At 43.1% G+C, this 27306-nt stretch overlaps 1 protein-coding gene across 3 annotated transcripts; it reads left to right on the plus strand.

The window, feature by feature from the left end:
* The first annotated feature begins 7643 nt into the window (after positions 1 to 7643).
* On the plus strand, positions 7644 to 25687 carry LOC139154338 (zinc finger protein 777-like). 3 transcript variants are annotated; one of them, XM_070728797.1, is made up of 9 exons: positions 7644 to 7765; positions 8538 to 8630; positions 9311 to 9713; positions 10360 to 10486; positions 10590 to 10706; positions 11912 to 12148; positions 12947 to 13042; positions 13388 to 13462; positions 23755 to 25687. In XM_070728797.1, exons 3-9 carry the CDS (start codon positions 9393 to 9395, stop codon positions 24561 to 24563), a joined length of 1782 nt encoding a protein of 593 aa, XP_070584898.1. In that variant the 5' UTR covers positions 7644 to 7765; positions 8538 to 8630; positions 9311 to 9392; the 3' UTR covers positions 24564 to 25687. The 3 variants fall into 3 exon arrangements, with proteins under 3 accessions (XP_070584898.1, XP_070584897.1, XP_070584899.1); XM_070728796.1 differs by lacking the exon at positions 7644 to 7765 and having other exon boundaries at positions 7918 to 8630; XM_070728798.1 differs by lacking the exons at positions 7644 to 7765; positions 8538 to 8630 and adding an exon at positions 8678 to 8703.
* Positions 25688 to 27306: the final 1619 nt, after the last annotated feature.

The following is a 27306-nucleotide window of genomic DNA, read 5'->3' on the forward strand; positions in this document are numbered from 1 at the left end:
ATGACGAATGTTGGGTTTATGCTGTCCTTATTTCCCGCAGCCCTCGCGACAAATCACATCTTAACCAAAACTGAGCCAGAGGATGACTCTGCAGCCCACGAGACCTGGATGATGGCAGGAGAGACTTTTGTGAAAAGAATTATAAAGAAAGAAGAGGACTTCGATTCCTGCATGTGGCCAAGGGACTCTCCAGGAGAGACAGCCGACTTCAGTACCAACGAGGGCAGTCGGGCTGAAGAAGCAACCACCAGTGTCCACCGCCAGTATCATCTTGGCCACCAAGAGCGCCCACAAAGTTACAGGAGCCTCACCCCTTCAGGGCGAAATCTGTCCTCACCGCTCTTGAATGGGAGCCCTCTGATGCCCCCTCAAGACATGGGGCAGCCATCAGCCGGGCCGCCGGGACAGGAGCTGTGGGCTTGTCCTCTGTGCCACCAACGCTTCCGGCTCCACGTCCAACTGCTAGTCCACCAGAACAGCCACCGGGAAGCGCCTTCTGACCCCCTCAACCCTAAGGACTCTCTGGGCTGCCCCTACTGCCCCCGGCGTTTTGGCCGCTCAGATCACCTACTACGTCACCAGATGAGCCACACAGGCGCCCGGCCTCACCAATGCCCAGCGTGCGAGAAGAGCTTCACAGACAAAAGCAAGTTGACAAATCACTTTCGGACCCACACGGGAGAACGTCCCTTCCACTGCGCAGACTGCGGGAAGCACTTCGTCCGGCGCCACCACCTGGCCAAACACCAGCGCACCCACACACGGGAGCGGCCCCACCAGTGCCCACTCTGCCCAAAGAGTTTCATGCAGAAGCACCACCTGCAGAAGCACCTCCGCACCCACACGGGGGAGAAGCCCTACAAGTGCAGCCTGTGCCCCAAGGCTTTCGCCTGCAAGCAGCGCCTTCTGCAGCACAGCTGCGCCTTGCCTCCGGCACCTGCCTCTGAACCCGCGGGGCGGCCCCTGGCTCTCCTGAAAGGGACACCTGCTTCCTGACCTACCGATGCAACAGGGACTTCGCCCCACCTCACCCCTTTGCTGGGGCCAGTTTAGTTCAGCTTGTCCGTAATTCAAGTGCAGAAGTTCAACTCGCTGGGCTGGGCATCATGGGGGATGTGGCTGAACTCTTGTTTGTAGCCTCCCTTCTTTGTGGATTGTATTTCCAAGGGAGTCTGGCTGGTAAAGATACTGTTCAATTGGGAAGAAAAGCCTTTCATCATCCTTGAAAGTTTTGAATCAGCCTTCAATCAGTTCTTGAAAATCCTTAGTCAGCCTGTGATAAGCCGCGAAAGAGACTTCATCGTCGTTGGGCAAACGTGCTGACTGATCACCTTCATTCAGAGCCTGTGGCCAACTCTGCATTTCATATTTTAGAAGGTCCCAAAGAATGTGGACCTGGAAGCGAATGGGGCAGAGGTTGCTTTGTCTTTAAGGCTTCCTTGGTGGTTTGTCGGCATGAAGATGTGGGTGCTAGACCAAGAAAGGCCTTCCCCTGTGGTCAGTTTTGGCTTCCTCAAGCCAGGTATGCCTACCTGGAAACCAAGTTTGAGAAGTGGGTCGGCTTGCCTCCAGAACTTGTGGGTGCTCCATCCTTGGAGGTTTTCAAGAAGAGACTGGCTCCCCATTTATCCAGAATGGTTATAGGATCTCCTGCTTGAACAGAGTTTTGAAGATCTGCACAGTTACTCCATGATTCTGTAAGGGTGCCCTGCTCAGACAGAGGTTTGGAATAGAAAACCTCCAGGGGCCCTTACTCTGCCATTCTGCAATTCTCAAGTCAACAGGAGGAGACAGGATTTTGACTGGATCACTGCTGGACTTTTTGAACTCTGCAGCCCCCCCCCCTCTTATTTCAAGGCCCAAAAGACCTCCCATTGTGTCTCAGCTGCTCGTGTTGCCTATGAGACCGTGTGTGTGTGGCAACTTGGTTGTCGGGATGGGGAGAGAGGCACAGGAGGTAGACGATGAGGACCCAAGGTGTGATTGGGACTATGTTGTTTTTCATTATGCTTGATTTGTATGCTGTTTTATAAGCACTGTGGTAACTCGTGGGGCAAGTCGTCCCAAAACTCTGAAACGTGGGGGATGGTTGGCCGAGAGAAAATAGTTCTTTTCTTTTTTTCTTTTTGAGTTGTGTAACGTCTCTGCTTTCTGTGCTCCCTCTTTTCTCTTCATTAAAAAATTAAGATGAGCTCGTGCATGGGAGGAAACGATAGGTTTTTTTTGTCCTTCTCCCTGAATTTTTGTCAGGCTGTCGAAAATCAAACCTTCACAAAAAAAAGTGGGGGGGGGGCCTTAAAATGCCGGAGAAGGAATTCCATATACATGTGAAGCCCTGCTGGATGTCTTTATTTATTTATTTATATGCTGCTTCGACACCAGTTCATTGTAGCAATCAAAGACCTTTTATTATGAGGGGGGGGGGGTTTCCTTGCAGTCCTGTGGGGTGATAGAGCATGATTTCTCCCAGGGAACTTCCATGGGTTTTAATCTGTCTTCCCTGCTCAACCAACTGCTCTCTGTCCACTCATTTTTACCACCAATGGTCTACTACTACTTGTTGAGCTAGGAAGGGAGCTAGATCTGGCGCTACCTCCCAGAGAGTAAAGATCAGACGAGATACATAATTCACATTTAAGTTAGTTACAGGTATTTGGTTCTGATGGAGGAAAGGTCGTCGGGAAGACAGAAGAAGGGAAAAGGGCAGTGAATTTATTCGGGTGGCCTATAAGTATAATCATAATAGCAATTGCGCAATACATGGATAAAGACTCCACCATAGTTTCCACTGAGAAATATGAGCTTTTTAGACTAATCTACGTCCCAAAGCACCAGAGAATTTCTGGTCGTTTGGCACATTAAAATTGGCTGTCAACAAATACACTGTGATAAATGACTTTTATCCACCATTCAAAACCAACAATCCAAATGTTAAGAAGGAAATAAGATCAAAACACCTCCCTGCCAGCAATCGACCCCCAGATAAACAGAGATCAACACTGAGATTCATACCAGATCAAAAACCAAGCAGTGAGCAACAGTCTAATCGAGGAACCACAAGGAACACTGCCACGAACGTTGACCAGGGCAAGGCATTGGGTATAAAGAAAGAGCAAACCCCACTCCCTTCGAGCGCTGCTGGTGTTACCTAGTTGGGTCATGAAATGTTAGCAATGAAACCAAAGTCAGAGAACACCAAGAACCCAAACGTTCCGCTCCCCACCTCCACAATCCTCACATTTAGCTCTGATGATGTTGTCTAGTTGGGTCATGAAACATCTGCAAGAAAATCATCAATCACCTTCCTCCTCTCCACAGCTGCCACTCCTAGCACAGATGTTCCAGTTGGTTAATGAAACATTTGTAAGTACATCTCAAGGAGCATCAAGAACCCTTCCCCTTCTCCCCCTCGTACCCCTTTTCCTTCCCACAAATCCCACTCCCTTGTAACACTGATGATGTTCCCTAGTTCTGTAATGAAATACAGTGAGACCTCATCTTACAAAACCCTCGTCATACAAACTTTTCGAGATACAAACCCGGGGTTTTAAGATTTTTTTGCCTCTTCTTCCAAACTATTTTCACATTACAAACCCAAGCCGCCGCCACTGGGATGCCCCGCCTCCAGACTTCTGTTGCCAGCTGAAGCGCCCGTTCTTGCGCTGCTGGGATTCCCCTGAGGCTCCCCTCCATGGGAAACCCCACCTCTGGACTGCCGTGTTTTTCGATGCTGCAGGGGAATCCCAGCAGCGCAAAAACGGGTGCTTTGCTGGCAACGGAAGTCCGGACGTGGGGTTTCCCAGCGAGGGGAGCCTCAGCGAAATCACAGTATCACAAAAGCACGGAAGTCCGGAGGTGGAGTTTTGAGGACTTCCGTGTTTTTGTGATGCTGCAATTTCAATGAGGCTCCCCTCACTGGGAAACCCCACCTCTGGACTTCCGTTGCCAGCAAAGCACCTGTTTTTGCGCTGCTGGGATTCCCCTGCAGCATCACAAAAACACGGACGTCTGGAGGTGGGGTTTCCCATGGAGGGGAGCCTCAGGGGAATCCCAGCGGTGCAAAAACGGGCACTTTGGCTGGCAAAAGGGGTGAGTTTTGGGCTTGCACGCATCAATCGCTTTTCCATTGATTCCTATGGGAAACATTGTTTTGTCTTACAAACTTTTAGCATTACAAACCTCATCCCGGAACCAATTAAGTTCGTAAGAGAAGGTATCACTGTGTCTACAAACAACCAAACTGGAGAATACCAAGGGTCACCTAGCCTTCCTCCTCCCTTTCTCCTCCATAAACCCTACTACCCGCAGCACTGATGAAGTTGCCTAGTTGGGACATGAGATGTCTGTTGGCATCAAGTTCAGCCCTGAGCTGTAAATATTCTATGATAACAGATGTTAAAAGCTGTAAAAACACAGGAAATGAGCAGATAAGACCCATGTCTCTTCAGCCAGGCCGATGTTATGTCAGATCAAAGGCAGACAGTGTCTGGAATTGTGTGAACCCAGACAATTATGTTTTTATAACTCCCTTAATTGTGTTAAATTGTGAACAAATTTATGGTTCTGGCATATTCTTTTCTGCTCATACTGGTGCAATAATACAAGTCGGCAAAAGTTGCTGACAATCCTGCTGGATAACAATTTGATCGAGAACAATGGCTAGAAGTGGTGAACAGGCTGACAGTTTCAGAAATGCCAGCTTAAAACTTAATATTATTATTATTATTTTATTATTTATTAGATTTGTATGCCGCCCCTCTCTTGTAGACTCGGGGCAGCTCACAGCAATAATAAAAACAATGTACAATAACAAATCTAATATTTAAAAATATCTAAAAACCTCTTATTTAAAAACAAGACATACACACAAACATACCATACATAAACTATATAGGCCTGGGGAAGATGTCTCAGTTCCCCCATGCCTGATGGCAGAGGTGGGTTTTAAGGAGTTTACGAAAGGCAAGGAGGGTGGAGGCAATCCTAATCTCTGGGGGCAGCCGGTTCCAGGGGGTCAGGGCCACCACAGAGAAGGCTCTTCCCCTGGATCCTGCCAGCCAACATTGTTTAGTCGACGGGACCCGGAGAAGGCCAACTCTGTGGGACTTAACCGGCCATTGGGATTCGTGCAGCAGAAGGCGGTCTCGCAGATATTCTGGTCCAGTGCCATGAAGGGCTTTATGGGTCATAACTAACACTTTGAATTGTGACCGGAAACTGATCGGCAACCAATGCAGACTGCAGAGTGTTGGTGTGACATGGGCATACCATAGTTTAGTTTAATTTAATTTAAATAAATACCTAGGGAAGCCCATGATTGCTCTCGCAGCTGCATTCTGCATGATCTGAAGTTTCCGAACACTCTTCAAAGGTAGCCCCATGTAATAATCAAACAGTGCCACTTATTAAACAATGTTTGGGGATAAGAACATCCAAAGGCTAGCCAGTCAGTAATTATGATTAATACAGGTACATCCTCAACGATCATTTGTTTAGAGACTGAAGTTAGAATGGCACTGAAAGAAGTGGTGTACGACATTCACACTGACGATCATTGCAGCATCCTTAGGATGTGATCAAAACTCAGATGCTTTGGCAACTGACTCATGGTGGTCCCCGCATCCCTGGGATCATGTGCCCTATCAAGCAAAGTCAGTGTGGAATCCAGATTCACTTAATGACCCATTTAGTAGCTTAGCCACCGCAGTGATTGGTTTTAGCAATGGTAAGAAAGCTCTTCAAAAGGGGTGCAATTCCCCTAATAGCCTTGTTTAGTGATGGAAACTTCACTCTGTTGCTGTCATAACCAGCGGACGTTGTGAACTCCAACACTCCAACTCCAACTCCACGTGTTGTGAGCCGCCCCGAGTCTTCGGAGAGGGCCGGCATACAAATCTAAGTAATAAATAAATAAAATAAACTCTGGGCGTTTTTAAGAGAAGATTGAACTGCCACTTGACTGGTGTGCTATAGGGTTCCTGCTTGGGCAGGGGGTTGGACTTGATGGCCTTCATGGTCCCTTTCAACTCTTAACAATAAATAAATAAAATAAAATAAATAAATAAGTCGAGAACGGCTTATGGTTTAACCCCAAATCCCTTCAATATTAAAGGGAATTTATTGAAGAGAAAGAAACTCGGAGCTTGAGAGGGAAAAAGTCCCCAAAATAGGTTAATTTTTTTGGCTTGAGGGAAAGTAATTGACTCTCTGAACACTGCTAGGTTGTGCTTGGTTGGGGATGATGGGTATCGACAGCTTTAGGATACCACAAAGCAAAAATGGCAGAAGAGGCAAGGATTCCTGCCTGGCTAGCCATTTTGTCCCCTTGCTGGAAGGATCAAGGCAGTGATGGGCTCCTACGGGCATGGTCAGGAACTCTGTACCGGTAGCAAAATTTGGAGCTTCATCGGAGAGCACCCAATTTGCCCTGAAAGATGTTGAAACAAAATGCATAAGCCACGGCCACAGTGTGGTAGTAAAAATTTTGGTAGCCCATCACTGGATCAAGGTAATATATTCCGAATAGGCAAGTCTTTGCTTTACGACCACACTTGAGCCCCGACTTTTATGTTGCTAAACGAGGAATGTATTGAAGGTGAGTTTTGTCCCATGTTATGCAATTGTTAAGTGAATTGCAGATGTGCACCTATAGGTAGAGCTTATGTTTCTTTTAGCAACCATTCAAAGTCACAGTGACGCTCGGGGGGAAAAAGACTTATGGCCATATTTCACAATTACTGGCTTCATAAGGAGCCCCATGGTTGCAGGACCAAATTCAAGACTCTTGGCAACTGGTTCATACCTATGGTCAGTTGGTCCAGCCCCTGGGGGGTCCCGCAATCCCTAGAACAAGGATTCACTTCATGACTGTTGTTTATTTATTTTTTATTTATTTATTTATTTATTTATTTATTATTTAGATTTGTATGCCGCCCCTCTCTGTGAACTCGGGGCGGCTCACAACAGGCATAAACAAATCGTACAAATCCAAATAGATTCAAATAAATTTAAATATTTAAAAAAAGTTTAAAAAAGAACCCCGATATACTAACAAGCACACACACAGACATACCATACATAAATTGTACGTGCCCGGGGGAGATGTTTCAGTTCCCCCATGCCTGATGACAAAGGTGGGTTTTAAGAACTTTACGGAAGGCAGGGAGGGTAGGGGCAGTTCTAATCTCTGGGGGGAGTTGATTCCAGAGAGTCGGGGCCGCCACAGAGAAGGCTCTTCCCTTGGGGCCCGCCAACCGGCATTGTTTAGTTGACGGGACCCGGAGAAGGCCCACTCTGTGGGACCTAATCGGTCGCTGGGATTCGTGTGGCAGGAGGCGGTCTCGGAGGTATTCTGGTCCAATGCCATGAAGGGCTTTAAAGGTCATAACCAACACTTTGAATTGTGACCGGAAATTGATCGGCAACCAATGCAGACTTGTTGTTCCTGACGTATATCAACCATGGCAGTGAAACAGGACAAAACTCAGGGAATAATCCTGTCTCACTTAACAACACATATTTCTGGTGAAAATTCAAGGACTGGCATTAGTTTCAGGTCCCAGCGATTTTTCTCCCGACCAGGAGGGCGGCGCTGGGCTGAGCTCCCAAGAAGACGCTTTTGCCGCGCGTCGCCCCGACTCTTTGGTTGAACCAGGCGCATGCGCGCGACGCGGCCAGCCTTCCGAGTGCGCGGCGTTGCGGCAGTCGAGACAAAGGCGGCCCCGTGGGAACGTCCGGGCGGGGAGGGGCGGGCGGGTGCGACCAGGTAGCGCAAAACGGGGCGCGGGTGGAGAGTGGGGGGGAACCGGGAGTCGCGAGTCCCGAGGGAGTGGAGGGGGGGGGGGGAATCCACGGTTCGGGAGTTGGCAAGTCATTGGCAAACGGGCGCCCTCCGGATGCCTTCCCAGAATCCTTCGCGGCGGGCATCGTGCGGGGGTGTCTTCTGGATTCGCTGTTGGGTAACGAGGGTGGCCCTCTCTAGCACTGGGGCGGCGGCGCTTCCCCTGCAAGACGCCCGCCCTCAAATGTTCGGGGAGGGGGGCTCCTCTGGAAGACCTCGATGGGTCCCGAGTGTCTTTTCCGCGGAATCCACCAGTTGCCCGGTGGCGCCTGGCGGCGTGGCCTCTCCCGGAAAGCTCCATTTTGGGCTGGGAGTTTTTTCCCCCGCCTGGCTTTGCAGATCCTCACCTTCGCGTCCAGATCTAGACCCTCCCACTTCCCGGAGTCCTGAGCTCCTCTCCCCCCCTTCCCCCATTTTTGGAGGGAGGGTTTTGTCCTAGCGCTTCTTCCAAGGGTGGAACTGGACTACAAAGTCTCTTCCAGGCTGAGCCTTATGTAAATGATCTGCTGCCCTGGGAATGGTGGGGGCTGGGTTGTTTTTTTTAAAAAAAATTGAGCAAAGAGGAGGGTTGGTTGTTCAGCGAGGCATCAGTCGCAAGGATAGATCCGTAAAGGAGGGTTATATGTAGGGTTCTCCTGCAAAAATACATTTTTCCCCCCAGCCTGCCTACTTTTTTCTTGTTTCCATTTACAAACAGCTCAAAGGTCTAAGTCTCACCCAGCTGTGCCCTTTGTGCTTTTTGACTCCGCAATCCTTTCCGTGATTAGTTTATTCTGTGGTAGGAAAACAGGTAAGTATCCTTCCTTCATGGGGTTTATATCCTGCATGATTCCAGTTTTCCCCCCAACAGTAATGGAGGCTAGGTGAGTGAGTGAAGTTGAACCCAGATCTCCTTTTCTGTCACTTAAGTTGCAGTTCTAACAAACGTCTTATGTGTCTAATCACACTTGACTTAACTACAAGGAAATTAAGCAGAGCATTCTCAACTTCTGTAAACGATAGCCAATGGGAGTTGTAGTCCCCCAGTCTTTGAAAGTGCGCCAGTGGTTGTGGGGGTCAGATGATTAGACACTGTATTTTCTGAGTGAAATTTGGGTGGTTTATGTGGCCATGCTGGTAAGAGGCCTTCCCAAATGTTCAGCCATAAGGACTAGAAACTTTTATCTAAACCAGGGGTATCAAATTCGTGGCCTGTGGGCTGGATGTGTCACGTGCTGGACAAGCCCATACCCAGTTTAGCAAAGTCGCGATATGTCACATGACAACAACATTATGCTGTGAGTTTGACACTTCTGATCTGTGAACTGGGAAACATAGGAACTGGGGTTGGATGACTGCTGAAACAAAATACAGATTGTTAAATCTTAGCAGCAAGTGACAAATAGCCGAGTTGAACTTTGCAATTCTTGAAATGATGCATGTTTGAATTTGGTGGAGAAGAGTTGTGTGCAAATTCCTCTTTCCCTCTAGCCCAAAAAGCAAGCTGCAGGGTGCAAGTGAACCACAGGGTTGTCCTGCCTTGAGAGACTTCAAACCAGCGTGGGATGGGGAAATGAAGGTCAGGAATTTGGAAACATCTGCTGGGTCCACCATGTCTGCAGGAGAAACGAAGGAGGCCGCAATGGATCCCCCCAATGACCAATTGCTCCATCTGGAGCAGAGAATGGTGGCAGCCGAGCAGAAGTGGATGGGTTGCGAGAAAGCTGTGATGGAAATGGGGAGCCAGCTGGAGAGCAAACTGGCTGTGTTGGGGACCATTTTGGAGGAGAACAGCCTGTTGCAACGGAGGTTGGAGAACCTTGAGAGCCTGTTGAAGAACCAGAACTTCTGGATCTTGCGATTTCCTCCAGGATTTAAAGGAGAAGTCCCTAAGGTAACCTCTGTCTCACTGGAGTGGCCTGATCCAGAGAAGAGTCAGGACTCAGCAGAAATGCTTTAGGAGGAGGCTTCAAAGCATGACTGGACTTGTAGATGAACCATCGTCCATAAAATTTAGTTATGCCTTACAGTTCAGCCTGCGAAAGAAATTCTGTGGAATTCAGTTAGCGTTTTGATTTATCTCTCCCAAATTATGATAAGAAGCCAGGGTATCTTTGCAGGAATCAGTTTGCTCTGATTTTGAACAAAAGCTGATGAGCTAGTTGAAAACAGGAAGATCATCCACTCTCCAGTTTTTGACTGGAAGGGGAAAAAAATGACAACAGATGGAGTTATTTAGAATTTAGGCATTTTCAGATTCTGTAGCTGTAAACTGTAGTCATCAAAGAACAAACTACTTGCTTAAAAGCTGGTCATTTTAATTTTTTGTAAGCCGCCTAGAGTCCGTAATGGTGATTGGATGGCCACCCAAATTCTCTAAATATATATCAATAAATACATTTACCAGCTAGAGGTTTTCAGGTTTTTAGAACAGAAGAAGAGTGTAGGATTTCGTTCTGGGTATGAAAATGCAGAAGGGACGTGGGATTGACTTGATGGAAGATGCAGAGTGATTTCTTTCCCTATCTTACTTTTGCTAGGTGCCCTTGAACTTCAGCGATGCTTCAGTCCATTTCAATGAGCAGGAATGGAGGAATCTGGAAGAGTGGCAGAGAGAGCTTTATAGAATTGTCATGAGGAGCAACTACGACATGCTGGTTTCACTGGGTGAGGTCTTTGATCTTGTCTGTACATTGACTAAGTTATCCTCTGTATACGTTGCTCAAAGGGCCTGATTTCCTAACAACCTATCTCCTTTCCTATGGTGTAGATCATGCCATTTCCAAGCCTGAGATCCTCTCCCAGATGGACCAAGAAGAGGAAGTGTGCATGGAGGAATCAGAAGTCGTGGAGAATACAGAGATGCCTAAAGATCCCAGCCCCACAAGTATGTTGATGGCTCTTGACAGACGAAGCTTCCTTTTTTGTCAATAGTCTTTCCAGTTTATTGATGGATTTGTTGTGGGTGGGAAGAGAAAGAGCGATCCAAGCCACTTCCTGGACTGCAGTTTCCTTATATCTCCCTTATATCAGGGCCTGAACTTGTATTTTACTTCATTATTGACTATTTAATTTCCTGTGGACCTAAGATATGTTGCCACATATACGTTGAAAGACAGAAGTTATAATAAAAACAAATGCCCTCTCTTCAGAATATTCTGTGCTTCTGATGGAATGAACAATCGCAGAACCACACTATAATACATTAATTTTTTTTACTCTATTATGTCCTTGCTGCTGTCCAAACTTCTTTCTTGCTGTTGTTTCAAGCCCAAACTAGACAACGCCATTAGTTCTAGAAGAAAGGAAGGTATGGGAGGATTGGGGTATGTTTGATGCTCTCTGAGCTTGTTTTATTGCAGATATTTCATGACCCAGTTAGGGTACATCATCAGTGCTAGAAAGAAGTGGGTTTGCTTTGTTGATTATATAGTAACATGCCTTGTAATATTGGAAAGGGGAGGGTTTTTGCCCTTTGTACTTCCTCAATTAGGAGAAAAGCATACCCCCCACCAACAGTGGCAGGGAAGGTCATCCTATACAGCTAGTCCTCTCCTAACAACCAGTCACTTCGCAATTGAAGTTACAATGAACCTTTTCAGAGCTACTTCCAATTTGGTTCTGGAGTTCTGATGGCTGTGGCTTCCCAATGGTCACAAGGATCATATTTTGGGCACTTGGCAACCAGCTCACATTTATGGTGTTTTTTGTTGTTGTTGTTTTCTTCTTTCCAGTGTTTACTCCTGGTTTCTGACAAAAAGTGACGATTGAATAAAATGTATTCATTTAATGACTGAAGCATTTGCAATATGACCACAGTGTTTCCTTGAGAGTTGCTACAAAGAGTTTGCAGAATCAGGAGGGATCACATAGTGATTTGCTGCACAACCACTGCAATTTACAACCATAATCCCAGGCTCAATTATGGTTGTAAATCAAGGACTACTTGTGTAAACAGTGAACCTTTCGAATACCAGTGATGTTACCTAGTCAAATGTCTGCAAGAAAACAACCAAGGCCTAAGCAATTATTGGATGTAAATATTATTTTTATTTATTAATCTTAGTTGTTGTTTTCCTTCTCTGCGTGCAGCTTCCCCGGTTGAGGTGGCAGAGGTCTCTTCTGGAGATGGAGAGGCCGAGGAAGAAGCTAACCTGTTTGTTGATGTAGCAGATGCTTCTGGAGATGGAGAACCAGAGGAAGAAACTAACCTGTTTGTTGATGTAGCAGATGCTTCCTCTGGAGATGGAGAAGCGGAGGAAGAAAGTAATCTGTTTGTTGATCAAGAGAATTGCTATGAAATGAGCTTCATTGATAGCGCTGGCCTTGGTGAGTTTTTGTTCCTTAATATTTGCCCACTGAGCCTCAACCATTGATTCACATCCTTTTGTAGTGTAATGCAACAAATCCACTTGTAGTTTACCGGATCCGGTCCACAAAACTGGTAATTTGTATTCATGTGTTGACCTGCTAGGTGGCCAAGATCAAGCTATGAAATTTGTTATCAGATATGACAATAACTAATTTAGTTATTTCTAAAAGATTAGAGAAATGAATGGAGGCTCTGATGATTGATGGCTGCCCGCAGATGCCATATTTTCGGTAACCGCTATCAAGCAACAATAGAAGAAAGTTGTCATTCTTCTGTCCACTTGCTTGCAAGCTTCTTAGAGATACCATATTTGCTGTCTTGCAAAAAGGTTGTTAGTCTGATCCAGTCTTCGTGTCATTATGTTGTTATACCTCTCCGATGGAAGAATGTGGTAACATTTTCTTTCTTTCTTGGACAGGCAAACATGATTTTTTTTAATCAATTATTTATCATGCTTTAAAAGTACTTGGTCTTTACCAATTTGTCCACCACAAAGTCCTGCTTTTAGGTCAGAATCTTTCTAGAGGAATGACTTTATACAGATCTATTTCTTCCTTAAGCAGTTAGGCCAAACTGCAGTGGAGGCAGCTCCTTTAGGAACTTGAGGTAGGAAATCTAATTTGATCCCAGACTATCATAATATATTTTATGCACATTGGTACTAGGTAAACTCTATGTTTTATCAAATAAAAAGATATTGTTGTTAAATTCCCAGTTGAAATCATTTGGGGTCTAATTCTCTTTATTCCACAAAGAATATCAGATTGTTCGTCATAATATCAAAGAAGAAAAAGAAGAACTGCATATTAAGGAGGAACCATGGTCTCCTGGAAGCCCCAGCAGTGATGAATGTGAGTAATAATAAAATGGAAATTTTGTATTTCTGGGAATACAATTAATTGGGGCGAGTGGAATATTCCAGGAATTCGAATTGTTATCCATTAAGGCTTGATATGTGATTACTTTGAAATGGATTTGGCATTTTCTTCATAGTGTTCTATTTTAAAGATGTGAAATGGGAGAACAAAGAATGACATCTCCAGACAATTTGAATTATGACAGGGAAGAAAATGGATTCTACAAACATTTCAAGCTACTTTGGTTTCCACTAATAGTTCATGGAAGACCTGCCTGCTGCACTAGGGTCTGGGGAGGTGAAACAGTTGAACTTTCTGATTTGTGTCTCTTATGCACAGATCCACCTGTGGCAGTCACCATTAAACAAGAAGAGGAGTTGTGTGTCGAGGATCAGGAGGGTTTGGCTTCACTTGGTGAGTGCTGGGTCATAATGACAAAGTAAAAAAATTATTTAGCATAACCAGGCTTTCCTAAAGTTGAAGGAGTATGTTGTCCTTAACGATGTAGAGAATGAATTCCACATGGTAAGTATAACATTTTTGGTTACATACCTTGAAACTATTATTGTCCACAAATACAGATACAGTGGTACCTCTACTTACGAACTTAATTAGTTCCACCATCAGGTTCTTAAATAGAAAGGTTTGTAAGTAGAAGCAATTTTTCTCATAGGAATCAATGTAAAAGCAAATAATGCGTGCAAATCCATTAGGAAAGAAATAAAATCTCAGAATTTGGGTGGGAGGAGGAGGAGGAAGAAGGACAGTTGCTGCCGAAGGAAGAAGGTGAGGTGAGGGGAATTGAAAAAATCCAAAACTTTTAAGGCTTTTTTTTTTTAAAAAAAAGAAGAACTCTGAGACGGCGAGGAGCACGCACCTCCCATACATGCGGCACGAGGCTGCCTCCCTTACATTGCGCCAGAGAGAGAAACCCAGACGGGTGAGAGGGGGGAACCTCCTGCTTTGACCGAAAGGCAACTACTGCTGCTACCTGCTTCCTCTTCCTTCCCATGCTGAAGGGCTCCCCTTTCCCCTCGCTTGCTTTGTAGCTGGCGCCTTTCCTTCGTTGTGGTGACTCCTTGGTTTGGCTGAAGCCGAGTTGATCCGGCTGGGGTGAAGCGTCCCCTTTTGCCTTTCCATGCCCTGACGCTCCGGGGTGCAACCTTGTGCCGGGTGTATGAGAGGCAGCGCAACAGAGTCACCAGAGCGAAGTGGTTTATTTCCTCTTCAAGCATCCAGAGAGCTCAGTTCGCTCTGGGCTGCCCAGAGTGAAGGCAGCGTTTCTTTTCTCTGAGAGCTGGCAGAGGTTTATTCCCTCTCCAAGCGCCCAGAGAAAGAAAAATGCTTCATTCGCTCTGGACTGCCAAAGCCTCCTTAAGCACCACCGAAAGGCTCCTCTGGCAGCCTAGAAAAGCCTGCGATGGCTGGGATTAAAGGGGGAATGGCAGGAAATTGGCCGGGCCTTCATGACGCTCTCAGATTTCCTGGGAAATTTTTCCGGGCTCAGGTTCTTAACTAGAAAATGTTTCTTGAGAGTTTAGATTTATATAATCCTATTTTCCCTTGCCATTTTTTCCAAATTTCCATAGTCCCTTTCATTGGGCCTATTAATTTTCCTATATCTCTCCTATTCCACTTCCTAAAAATTAATTCTCTATTATTCATCCCGTTTATCTGTTTTTCCAATTTCGCCCATTTATTTTCACTTAATTGCAACTCCATTAACCTTTCCATTTGAAAAGCTTCCCTATACAGCTCCAAACATGGAACACCCCATCCCCCCTCTTTTTCATTCGCAATTAACCACTTTTTTCTTATTCTTGGTCTCTTATCTTCTTCAATCCAATAATTTAATTTTTTGTCCCACTCTTTAACCTTACATACCGATAACCCCCCCGACAGCACCTGAAATAGGTACATCATCTTGGGAGCTATCATCATTTTTAAAGCTCTTATTTTAGAGAGTCTCCTTAGCTTTTTATCTTTCCAGCTCCTCATCTGTTTCAACATTTTCCTCCATGTTATTCTATAATTAATCTCTTCCATTTTCACTGGGTTTTTTAATAACCAAATTCCCAAATATTTTATTTTTTTAAGTCCTAATTTCAACCCTGATTCTTTCCTAATTTCTATCTGTTCTCTCGGATCTGTATTTAAACACATAATCTCTGATTTTTCCATATTAACCGACAGTCCCGATTCCTGCTTAAACTCTTGTAAAATATTTATTATACCTTTAATCATCTCCATCGGGGTCTGGGTCAATATAATTGCATCATCTGCAAATAAATTTATTTTCATTTCTAATTTCCCTATTCTATATCCTGCCCAAGTGTTATCTTGTCTTATCTTATTAGCTAAGATCTCTATTGCTATTACGAATAATTTTGGAGACAGAGGGCATCCCTGCTTGGTGCCGTTTAATATTTTAATACTCTGCGTTCTTTGTCCATTCACTCTTATATATGCTTCATTTCCTTTATAAATCTCTTTTATAGTTTCACAAAATTTTTCCCCCATATTTAATTTGTTACATAATTTATATAAATAACTATGGTTAACTTTATCGAACGCTTTATAAACATCTAATTTCAAAATTCCCAATTTCCTTTTAGTAGCGGTAGCATGGTGCATCACATTCATTACATTTCTAATTGGTTCACTTATTTTCCTTCCCTTCACGAATCCATATTGATCCTCTTCAATTATTTTTGGTAAAATATTTTCTAATCTATTTGCCAGTATTTTCATAAATATTTTATAATCCTGATTTGCCAAACTGATCGGACGGTAAGACCCAGGCTCTCTTAAATCTCGACCCATCTTCGGAATGGTAACAATTTCTGAAAGCTTCCATGTCTGCGGGATATCACGATTTGACAATATATTATTAAACAATTTCCCCAAATGCGGCAGCAAAACATTCACATAAGTTTTATAAAATTCCCCTGTAAACCCATCTGGGCCCGGTGCTTTGGCTTGTTTTAACCCTTTAATTACTCTAGCAATTTCATCTTGTGTAATTTCTGCATTCAAAATTTGTTTGTCTTCTTCACTTACTATTTTCCCAACCTTGAGGACTTCTATCTTCACTTGCTCCTCTTTATACAAATCTTCATAATATTTCCTCATTATCTCCTCTAACTGGTCATTACCATATCTAACCACTCCACTGGTGTCCCTCAATGCTAAAATACATGATTTTTCTTTCCTCTTCTTCAGATATCTCGCCATTTGCTGCATTGATCTTGTCCCCCAACTCTGTATTTTTTGTCGCATCGCCATTCTCATCTTATTCCATTTAATCTCATCATACACCATCAACTGTTTCTTTTTCAATTTCAGTAAACTATTCCAATCTCTACTTTTCGTCATTCTTAACTGCTCTTGTATCAAATCTATTTCCCTTATCTTCCTTTCCCTCTCTCTACCCCACCTCTTCCTAATATCTGCTTCCATACATATGCATTGTCCCCTCATGAAGGCCTTACATGCATCCCATACAATTGATTGTTTAATACCACCCACATCATTAATTCTAAAATATTCTGATAACTCTGTTTGCAATTTCTCTTTATCTTGTTCCCTAGCAGTTACAACTGCATTATATCTCCAAATTTTTTGATTTCGTTCCTGACCTATTTCCAATTCTGCCAATAGTGGGGCATGATCTGATATCCATATACTTTTAATGTCCACTTTTTTAACTTGTATATTACCTCCCCTGTTCATTAATATGTAGTCTATGCAGCTAAATGTGTGATATCTTGCTGAATAATATGTAGCTCTGTTTAAAATATCTGCATGTAGATCCACCATATTAAGTCTATTTAAATGTAACATCCTGCTATTTGCATTCCCATTTGTTAATTGCATATTAAAATCTCCTGCCAAAAAAGTTGAGCCCTCCTTAAAATTGTCTAACTTCTTCTTAGTATTTATTATAAATTGTTTTGTTTTCCCATTTGGGGCATAAATTGCTGCTAATGTCAACTTCTTTTGATTTATTTTCCCTTTAACAAATATCCACCTTCCTTCTCTGTCTTTCTGAATTCCCACCTCTTCAAAATTAACCCTCTGATGAATCAGAATCGCTGTGCCTCGACTATTTTGCGTTCCTCTTGACTCAAACACCCATTTCCAATTTCTATCATTAATCAAGTTATCCCTTCCTCCCCTTCTTTTATGTGTTTCTGTCAAAATCATAATATCCACCTTATATTGCTTAGCCATCCTTAATATCCTAAAACGTTTCAAATCCGATCCCAAACCATTCACATTTAAAACCATTATCTTACACTCCGTCATAATATACCAAAAACACCCTTTTCCCCTCTTGTTTTGCCCTTGGTTTATATTTTTCCCTTTTCTTTACCCCTATTACCCCCCCCCAACGTGCCTCCCCCTGTGCTCCCCCCACTGAGAGGGGAGAAGACAAGAAAAAACCTTGCCCATACCTGAGGCACATTTTCTGGATTGCGTTCCCACTCAAACTAGCTCCTCTTTCAACCCTTTTTAATTTTATAAAAGAGAAGATTTCTCCCCCCCTCCTTTCTCCTTTAAATAATTCCTTCTTTAATTTCTTCTTTAATTTTAAATTCTTAAACCCCCTTTTTCTTCCCCTTAGACTTCCCCCACTGAATGACAGATATACAGGAATCCCAAGGCATCTCCAAGAAAAATAATAATAATAATAACAACAATAATAGTAATAGTAATAGTAATAATTCTTTTCCTTTTCCTTTCCCCCCCCCCCCCACAACAAGACAAGGGACCAAACACCATCACTTTCTGGCTCTCTTCTCACGCTGAGCCCGTGTTCTTCTCTGCTCCTTTCTGATGGCCTCCACCTGCCCGCTTAACTCCTTCAGCTGCTCTTCCCTTCGTCTTTCCTCCTCATCAGGGGTACTCCGACCGTCAAAAGCCTCTTCTTCTTCATATGCTAGTGCTCCAGTTTCATCAAACTTAATCCCCAGTTGATCCAGCAAAGCCTTTCCCTCCTCCAATGAGCGTGCTCTGTACATTTTATTGTCCTGGAACACCAAGATGGCCACTGGATAGCCCCAGCTAAATCTGGTTCCACTTTGATATAGCCGGCTTGCAATTGGTTTCAACACAGCTCTCGCTCTCAGGGTTTCCCAGGAAAGATCCCTCAGAACCCTTATCTCATTTCCGTCTTGTTTAAGGCTCGTAGAAGTCTTCAAAGTTTTATAAATCATCTCTGCTTTTTTTTCACTAAGGAAAGCGATGATCACATCTCTCTGTCTGCCGTCTCTCCTGGGGGCTGCCCAATGAACCCGTAACAGCTCCTCCACGCTGACCTCCACGCCTATCTGTTTATTTAACCAAGCACAGACAGCTTCTGTTAACTTAAATTCAGAGGGCAAATCCATTCTGAACCCTCGTAAACGCAAATTCCTCCTTCTCTGTCTGTCCTCCAAATTTGCGATTCTGTCATTTATTTGTCTTATTTTTCCATCGTAATCCATCACTTGTTTCTCAACTTTCAGTATCTTTCCAGCAGAAGAATCCCCTTCCTTTTTAATTTGTTTAACTTCTAAATCCATCTGTTCCATTTTATTCTCAACTTTGTTGAATCTCTCTTCAAACCCGCTACAAATCTCCAGAAGTTTATCTAACTTCTGCTCAATGTTAGCCAGACTAGAGGGGTCTTTCCCTCCCTCCGCCATTTTAAGATTTATTGTACTCACTTATCACTTCCTTGTTACAGCGAAAGCGCCTCCGTCTTTGCTTGAAATCATAAATCTTCAAACTCACTTTGATGCCGACAGATTCTTGTTTCTTCCTATATTTTTCTAAGGAAGATTTATAGTCTTTTTAAGAGGGAGAAAACTCTTTACATTTTATCTTTGTTCGGAGCCAGAGGTGAAATGCCTAGAAAGCAATTCGGCACATGCGCAATCATCGCTTTATGTAATAAATAGAGAAAACGAAATTAACTTAAACAGGGTTATAGGAGAGTTGAAGGGAAGAGGGATAACTAAGATAGAACAGTTATACGAGAAGGATGGCAGGCCAAGTAGAAATCGCATAGAATGGTGGTTAGGTAAGGGAAGGTGGCTACAAATAAATGCAATATGTAAATATCTAAATGAAAGGGAGAATAAAGAAGTATTATGGCGGGAGGAGACAGGGTTAGAGAAAATAATAAGAGAAAAAAGTGAGGGGATAAAGGCGCAAGCAACTAATATATACAAACTGCTAGTACAGTCAGATGGGGACACGATTGATGGATTGACTAAATGGTGGCAAAATGAGATATTAGTAGAGGTACAAGAAATGGAAAATATAGTAGAAGATATAAGGAAAATTAAAAATACAAGAATTAGGGAAATGAGAAGGAAAATATTACATAAGTGGTATTTTACTCCCGTTCAATTTGCACATTTTCAGCAGAATGTTAGGGGGAATTGTTGGCATGGTTGTCAAGATAAAGGAGTGTTTATGCATATGTTTTGGGAATGCCCGATAGTGCAGGAATTTTGGCAAAAAGTGAAAGAGGATATCAATGGAATGTTAAATATACAATGGACAATCACTAAGGAAATGGCAGTATTAGTAAAAAGCAATGCGATGGGAGAATTTAGAGAAATAAAAAAAGCAGCAATAGAAAGTGCTCAGGCAGTAATAGTTTTGGGTTGGAAGGATGCGACAAAATGGACAATGCAAAATTGGTATAGGTACATGGTGGATCATATTCAATTTGAAATTATGGAAAAAAGGATAAATTTGGATAATGAAACTGATTTGGGACAGCTGATTGGACGGTGGGACAAGGCAAGACGATATATGACGAGCAGAATCCGAGACCAAGCTACAAGAAATAAACTAGAATCACTCTATAATATGTAGACAGATATATTGCTCTTGGGTTAAGTGGATTAAAAAAGAAATACCCCCAATTTGGTGGTGGGGAATGTGTGTATGTCGGGGTGATGGGCACAATTCACATTTCACTATGCACTGTTTTATGTTGTGTGATTTTAAATTGTTAAAAATCAATAAATAAAATATTAAAAAAAAAAAAAGAAAGAAAATGTTTCTTGAGAAAAGACAAAAAAATCTTGAACACCCGGTTCTTATCTAGAAAAGTTCTTAAGTAGAGGTGTTGTTAGGTAGAGGTACCACTGTACTGTGTTTTCCCCAAAACAAGACCAACCAAAAAATAAGCCCTAGCATGATTTTTCCGGATGCTCATAGTATAAGCCCTATCCAAAAATAAGCCCCAGTTGGGATTGTCAGACAGATGGACACATTTAGGACGTCTGTTGCAACACACGACAGACAAATTGTAAAATAATTATAATTAAATATAAAATAATATTGACATTGAATACTTAAATGATAATATAAATTATAATTAAGTATTTGTAAATAACCAAGCAGTCGCCTTTGGATGAGAGGTAACTGCCTATGTAAACAGATGAACTCGAGACAGTAAGTCTCGAGTTCATCTGTTTACATAGGCATTTACCTCTCATGGTGGTAAATGGTCACCAAACGACCAATCGGAGTACAGACACAACGCACATGTGTTGTAATGGACATAATTAATGCACTCGTGAAATAAACATTTTCTGAATTTTCATGCCTGCTATTTTTCATCCCTTTTTTGTTTCAATCTTAACTGTCACTATTCTTAACTTTTTGTTGCCATTTCTGTCTCGTAAGTCCTCAATTAAAAATTGATTTAATGCAGACATATCAAACACAAGTCTTTCAGTCCAGATGGGCTGCTCCTGAGATAATGAGGGCTGGTCCCTGCAGCCCCAGTCCAGCTTGGCCGGCTGGCCTGCCACATGCCCAGGCAGTGAGCACACTGGGACTAAGAGTAGCTGCAGCCCACCAGCCCCTTGGCTGCAGCACTTGGGCTGCACAGCTGGCACAGTGCAAATGAGTCTGATTGCTGTGACTGCTGGGCCGGCCCTCTAAGTAGCACATGGCCGCTTGCCTTCTCTATCCCACTGCTTGGCTTGGCTTGCCCATGGCTCTGATGGGGCAGGCGGTTGCACTCCCCCCCTCCCCAAAGGGAAACCACAATGCTGATACGGCCCTCAATGAAATCAAGTTTGACCCCCCCCCCTTGATTTAATGATTGATTTAAAGGGAATAATATTTGAACACCCAGACGAGATGAGTGCAAAAAGAAAGAGCTATTCTGTCGAGTTCACGAAATGAATTGTGGAGGACTCTTGGGGCAAGAATCTTACAGCCTTCTGCAATGAGAAGTTGGATCTCCGATGGTCTGAAAATGGTGAGCAGAATAATGACCTCAGTCAACAGTTGGACAAAGGAAATACTGAGAAGTGCAAGTGTGGATCAGGTTGGCAGTCATTATTTCCTGAACTAGAAGGCATCATTGGTGAATGAGATGCTGACGAGAGCAAAGGCTGTGGTTGTGCATAGGGCCGATATTCAAGCATTTGCCCTTAGAATGGCATCACGGTTAGAAATATCTCCAGAAGCATTTAAAGCATCACAAAGCTAGCTGGATGACTTTTTCAGCGATATGAACTGTCTCTAAGAAGATTGACAACACTGTTCAAGCTGGAATATACTGAACCTATTAAATGTGCACTTCCATTCAAGTCCTTTAATAATGGCATCAACTTTCTAAATATCAACTCTCCAACATAATTACCATGGATGAAATTTATTTATTTATTTTATTTATTTATTCAATTTTTTAATGCCGCCGTTCTACTTAGACTCAGGGTGGCTGGCATGTTAGTAATAGCACTTTTTAACAGAGGGAGCATATTGCCCCCACATTCCGGGTCCTCATTTTATCCACCGGTAAATTAGTGATTACAGGCCAAGGAATTAAAAATGTAATGGATCAGAAGGGTGCCTCAATCTACATTCTCTCCGACTGGTTACAAAGGTGCACAGGTTACCTGTATTTTGGCAATTCGTCTGAATGGAAAGAAAGTCCCACCTCTAATCAGCACTAAGGGCAAAAAAAAATTATTGAACTTGTTTTAGTCATTTACGTTCCTGAAACTGAAAAGGCCTGGTACACACAAGCAGTTATAAGGAAGTGGGTCGATTTAATGTTGCCACTTGTTTTGTGAGATAGCCAAAGAGGTCTGCTAGTCTGGGATTCAGCCAGCACTCACTGTGAAGAACTTCCTTGCAGAGAGAAGAATTGCTCAAATAATAATACCCGCAGGAATGACTGCCTAACTCCAAACTCTTGATATTGCAATGAACAAGCCATTCAAGGACCATTTGCAGATGGAAATCAATGACTACATTGAAAATAGAATGGAGAGAAATGGAGAATAGAAACTTTGTGAAGCCTAGCTGGCTAGAGGTTGTGACTTGGGTGAAGAATTCCTGGGATAAAATCACTGACGGCTGTGTTGCCAATGCACTACAAGTAGGCTACATGGTCAAGAAGTGTTCATTTAAGGAGCTCTATTGCTAGACATGACAGATTGGGGCCAGTAGTTCTATAGAAAATGGAGAAATGGTCACAAGAAATTCAGGCTGGAATTCGAGGTATGGAGAGTTATGACGATGTTCCAGAAGATGACATGACTGTACTGGAATAAATGTAGATTGTTGTAAGTCAAACTTGATTTAATTGAGGGTTACATCAGTATTGTAGTTGCCCTTACGGGGTGTGGTGGGGCACGGCCAGCTCACAAGCAAAGACGACAGTGGGATAGAGTAGATGGGCGTCTGCTGTTTGGAGGCCCAGGCCAGCGGTTGCAGCGCTGCACGGGTTGCACAGCTCCAGTGTGCCGGCCAAGGGGACTATGGCTGCTGCTGGGCACCGCTGGCTGCCACGTGCTTGCTGTCTCCTGTTTGTGCCCTGCTGAGCTGGCCGGGGTGTCATGGGGGCCAGTCCCTTGCCATCTCTAGGACAATCCTTTGGGCCCTCAGGCCTTGTTTTGGACATGGCTGATGTAAATGAAAAAAAAAAGACATCATCTGAAAATAAGTCCTAATGTGTTTTGCAGGAAAATTTAATATAAGACCTGTTCTTATTTTCGGGGAAATACTGGTAATTCTTGGATTATGAGCTCTTGTTGGGCAGCTATTTGAAGTTTAAAGACACTGAACAAGTAGTACGTACTGGAGCTTTTAAAGTCTAGCGGTTGCAGTACCCTGTGGTGACACAATCTCCATTTGGAAGTTTCTTTGCTGGCTTCATACAAGCAAAAGTGATGGGGAAGCCTGCAGGGAAGGTCACAATTTGGATTTGAAGTCACTCCTGCCACATTTCTCCTGAGAGGCCCCATTACGGAGATCCCATGGAACTTGTACTCCATAGCATTCCAAGCATGTCCCAATCTAAAGCACCTCCCCACCAACTTATCTCCCAATCTGTGGCACCCATGCCGTCCCCACCTGTGACTCTCACCTTTTCCCACTTAACGGTGCAGTCCTGGAATAACAATGACAGTTGGGACTGCTGCTATTAAGTGATTTGGTCCAGTGATGTCACAATTTATCAATGATGAGAATTACCACTCAATTATTGTCATAACCCAAGGAGTACCTATAATGTATTCATAGATGTTCCCCTTACAACTGATTTCAGCTTGTTATTTGTCCTTCAGATGAGAATGAATTGTAGAACATCTCCTTTTCAGACTTTGGATTCTAAAGTGCAAACTTTTGAACTGTGGATAGAGATTTCTCCCCCCTTAAAGAGTGGTTCCTTTTTGCTTTAGCTGGGCACCCCATGCTACTACAATCAGGTGAAGAAGAAGGACAGAAGACGCCAACTTCCTTGATGGCCTGCAGGAATGCTCTTCTGCATGATGCCACAGATGACCCCGAGCAGAAAGAAGCATATGCAAAAGGATGCCTTGTTCAGTGTGGCAGATGCACTAAGAACTCTGCACACCAGGAGACTTTGACTGATCACCAGTATAGTCGCAAACGAAAATTCCAGTGCACAGAATGCAACAGGAGTTTTGCTTTTGAGGGACAGCTGTCCCAACACTTGCTAATACACGTACCTGGGACACAGTTCCATTGTACTGAATGTAATTTGTGTTTTTCAAGCCAAAAGGCACTTACTGTGCATGAGCGTGTTCATGCAGTGGACTGGCCACTGCACTGTTCTGCATGCAACAGAACATTTTTGGACACAGCAGCATTTGACCAGCACCAGCTATCTCATGCACCAGGCCAGGTTTGCCGGTGTGTAGAGTGTAGCGTTTACTTTACCGATCCAGCAGCTTTGGCAGAACACAAGCGAATGCACTCAGAAGACTGGCCTTTCCGGTGTGCGCAGTGTGACCGAACTTTTGTCCATGAGGGCTTATTGTTGGAACACCTTCAGAATCATAGCCGGACAAGGAGTCGCCGCTGCCACATCTGTGGCTCATGGCTGTCTTATAAGGGATTGCTGAAGCATACTGGGGCCCAGTTGTATCACTGCAAGAAATGTAATACTTCTTGCCAGGTTCAGGGGTCTGATTCAGTGACTATGAGCGTTAAAAATGCAAAGAAGCCAGGCAAAGGTAGTTCTTAGCCCTCATTAGGCTGTGTCCTGAGTCAGATGCAAAAGTTATTTTTGTGGATTCCTCTTCTTTAAGGCAGTTAATAGAAATGAAGGAATGCACTTGGATAGATGGTGATTGGTCCAGAAAGGATGTTATTGCTGTGGAATAAGAAGATCTCCTGCTCCTATTAGCAGTGGAATGTAGAGGATGCTTCTTTAACTTCTTACCTGCGGTCTCCTAATTTCTCTTCCCTCAGTACATCCAAATTTGATTTTTCTTGTGATCAGGTGGACAGTTTTCTTCTTTTGATCATTGAATAAGTGTTGGAAATTGCAACCTCTTGCATTGTATGAGGGCTGCTTTGCTATCTGTAAAATAGTTTGCTTCTTAGGCATGCATAGGAGAAGAGTTTGTGGCAATTGGACTGCTGTGTTTGCCATCCACTTATCCAAATCACCTTTTTCCCCCCACTCAAGTCCCTCTCTGTAAAGAATTCTTATCATTTGTCTGGACTTTCTCATGATAACCGTAATCAATGTAGAAAGAATATTCTGAAAAGTTTCACAATGGTCAAACAGTAAATGCTTGACAAACAAGCTCCAAGCTAAATTTGGATATATAATCTCTGAAATATTTTCTGATTTTGCTATTGCACATTTATACTCAGTATTCTTCCTATGCTATGTTTCAGCTTTCCTTGGTCTGAGCTTTTCCATGTGTTAGACAACAGCAAAGTGGGCTGGATGTATGTGATGTAATCCAACATATCCTGAAGATTTCAGGTTGCAGAAGGTGGCTTTATTTTTTTACTTCACATCAGGAAGAATAATGTTTTCACTTCTGGAGTTGCTATATATATATTTTTTCCTGAAGCAGTGACTAAGAGGTTTCAGTGCATTGTATACTAAAAGATTATCCCGTGTGCTCATGATTTCCCTTTGATTTCCTTTGCTTTTAATCCATTAATTTTCCTAAAGGCTGTTCCTCCTTTGAGAAATATACCAAACCATACTTTTACCAGATTTATTAATTCGACTGAAGAGACTGCTTTATAGTAAGGAGGAAATCAGTAAACTTGCCTCCGTCAATACTTCATCGCTTTTGTGAGTGTTTTTAATATTTGCTTCATCATTAAATGGTTATTTCCCTCCAAGATATCGGATTTGGATTTTCTGGTATTTTTACATATCTTCCTAATTTAGAACTTTATTTTATTTTAGTCCAATGGCCTGTTAAAGGTGCTAAACTTACTGCCTTCAAATTCTGTTAAGAGTTCTGCCAATAGTTGATAGTATTATCAACTACTCTTGCTGGCAGATAAAAACATAGAAACTGTAGAAAAAGACTGAGTAGTCCCTTTTGAGATTTTTGTTATTGTTTTTGTTTCAATGTATTTTTTTAAAAAAATATTCTATTGGGTGATGGACATATTATCCCTGTTAGGAATAAATACAACAACAATAAAAACAATTATAATCTAATAATAAAAATCAGTAATAACATAACAAACATAAATACTTGCAATCAGCCTAATTCCAGGCCTGCTGGAAAAGCCAGGTCTTAACGGCTTTCCGTTAACTTCCCTCCTGCCCCTGTTCTTGATTTTTATTTCATATTGTAAATTCTGTCTCATAGAACCTTATTCACAGCCTTTAAAGGTTTTATATTTAAAGGTTTCAATCTTGTATCCCCTTTCTTTTTTGTCCTCCAGGCTTCAGTGGTTCTCAACCTTTCTAATTCTGCAACCCCTTAATACAGTTCCTCATGTTGTGGTGATCCCTAACCATAAGCCTACTGCCAATTTTCCCAATGGAGCTTTAAGCTGATTGGCAGGAAGGTCAAAGGGACACCCCCACTGTAAACGCCTGATTGGTCGGATTGTAAAAATATGTTCCAAGGCGCCAGAATAGAAACTTTAGTTCCTAACACCAGGGGAAGTTTGTCTTTTCCCATAGTCTTAGGTGGCCTGTGTGAAACGGTCATTCAACCCCCAAAGGGGTCCCGACACACAGGTTGAGAACCACTGCTGTACATGCTCAGTTCCAGTCACTCCCAAGTTGTTTTGTTCCCCAGAACTTGGGACATTTTTCTTTTGTTAGAGTGGCACTTTGGCCACCTGCTGACAAGATGTTTCAGAATAAAAATTATTTCATTCTTCTATGGATCTTTCGATAAAAGGCAGACCTGATTTCCAATATTTGGAAGGCGAATAAATCAGGATGAGTTTGGTCAAAAGAATTTTAGATGTGATTCCTCTAAGATCATAACTTATTCAGATTAAGACAAATACCTGCATGGCACTTGATATTATGTTCAGAAAGACTGAGGGAAACAAGAGGGAAGGGAAGATGGTGGGAGAAGCTTTGAAAAGCTATATAAGTAGTCCTTGACATACACTGGTTGCATAGCGAACATTAAAAATTCTGATGGACTTACCTGAGGCACTTGTGACTCAGACTTCGTTTCGATGGTCTATCAACACCTGTGTCATATGATCACACTTGGCAGCTAGATTGCACTGTCTATTTGCAGCAGTCATGTAATCACATTTTAAGCTGCTTTTATCAAAATTTTACTTCTAGAATGTAAGAACGTAAGAAAAGCCCTGCTGAATCAGGCCAAAGCCCATCGAGTCCAGCCCATTCTCTGTCACACAGTGACCCCCCAATTGTCCATGGGGATCTTGAGCAGAAAGAGAAGGCAGGACCCTCCCTTTCCCTGGACCCCCAACAAATGGTATCCAAGGCAAGCCTGCCTGCCTCACTTGGACAT

This window comes from Erythrolamprus reginae, chromosome Z (assembly GCF_031021105.1).
Source record: "Erythrolamprus reginae isolate rEryReg1 chromosome Z, rEryReg1.hap1, whole genome shotgun sequence".
Classification (NCBI taxonomy): Eukaryota; Metazoa; Chordata; class Lepidosauria; order Squamata; family Dipsadidae; genus Erythrolamprus; species Erythrolamprus reginae.

Bases quoted from the DNA above. Each gene is read 5' to 3' on its own strand.
- LOC139154338 (XM_070728798.1), top strand. The intron at 10,707-11,911 runs GTATGTTGATGG...CTCTGCGTGCAG, and splicing joins TAAAGATCCCAGCCCCACAA to CTTCCCCGGTTGAGGTGGCA. The intron at 12,149-12,946 runs GTGAGTTTTTGT...TATTCCACAAAG, and splicing joins CATTGATAGCGCTGGCCTTG to AATATCAGATTGTTCGTCAT.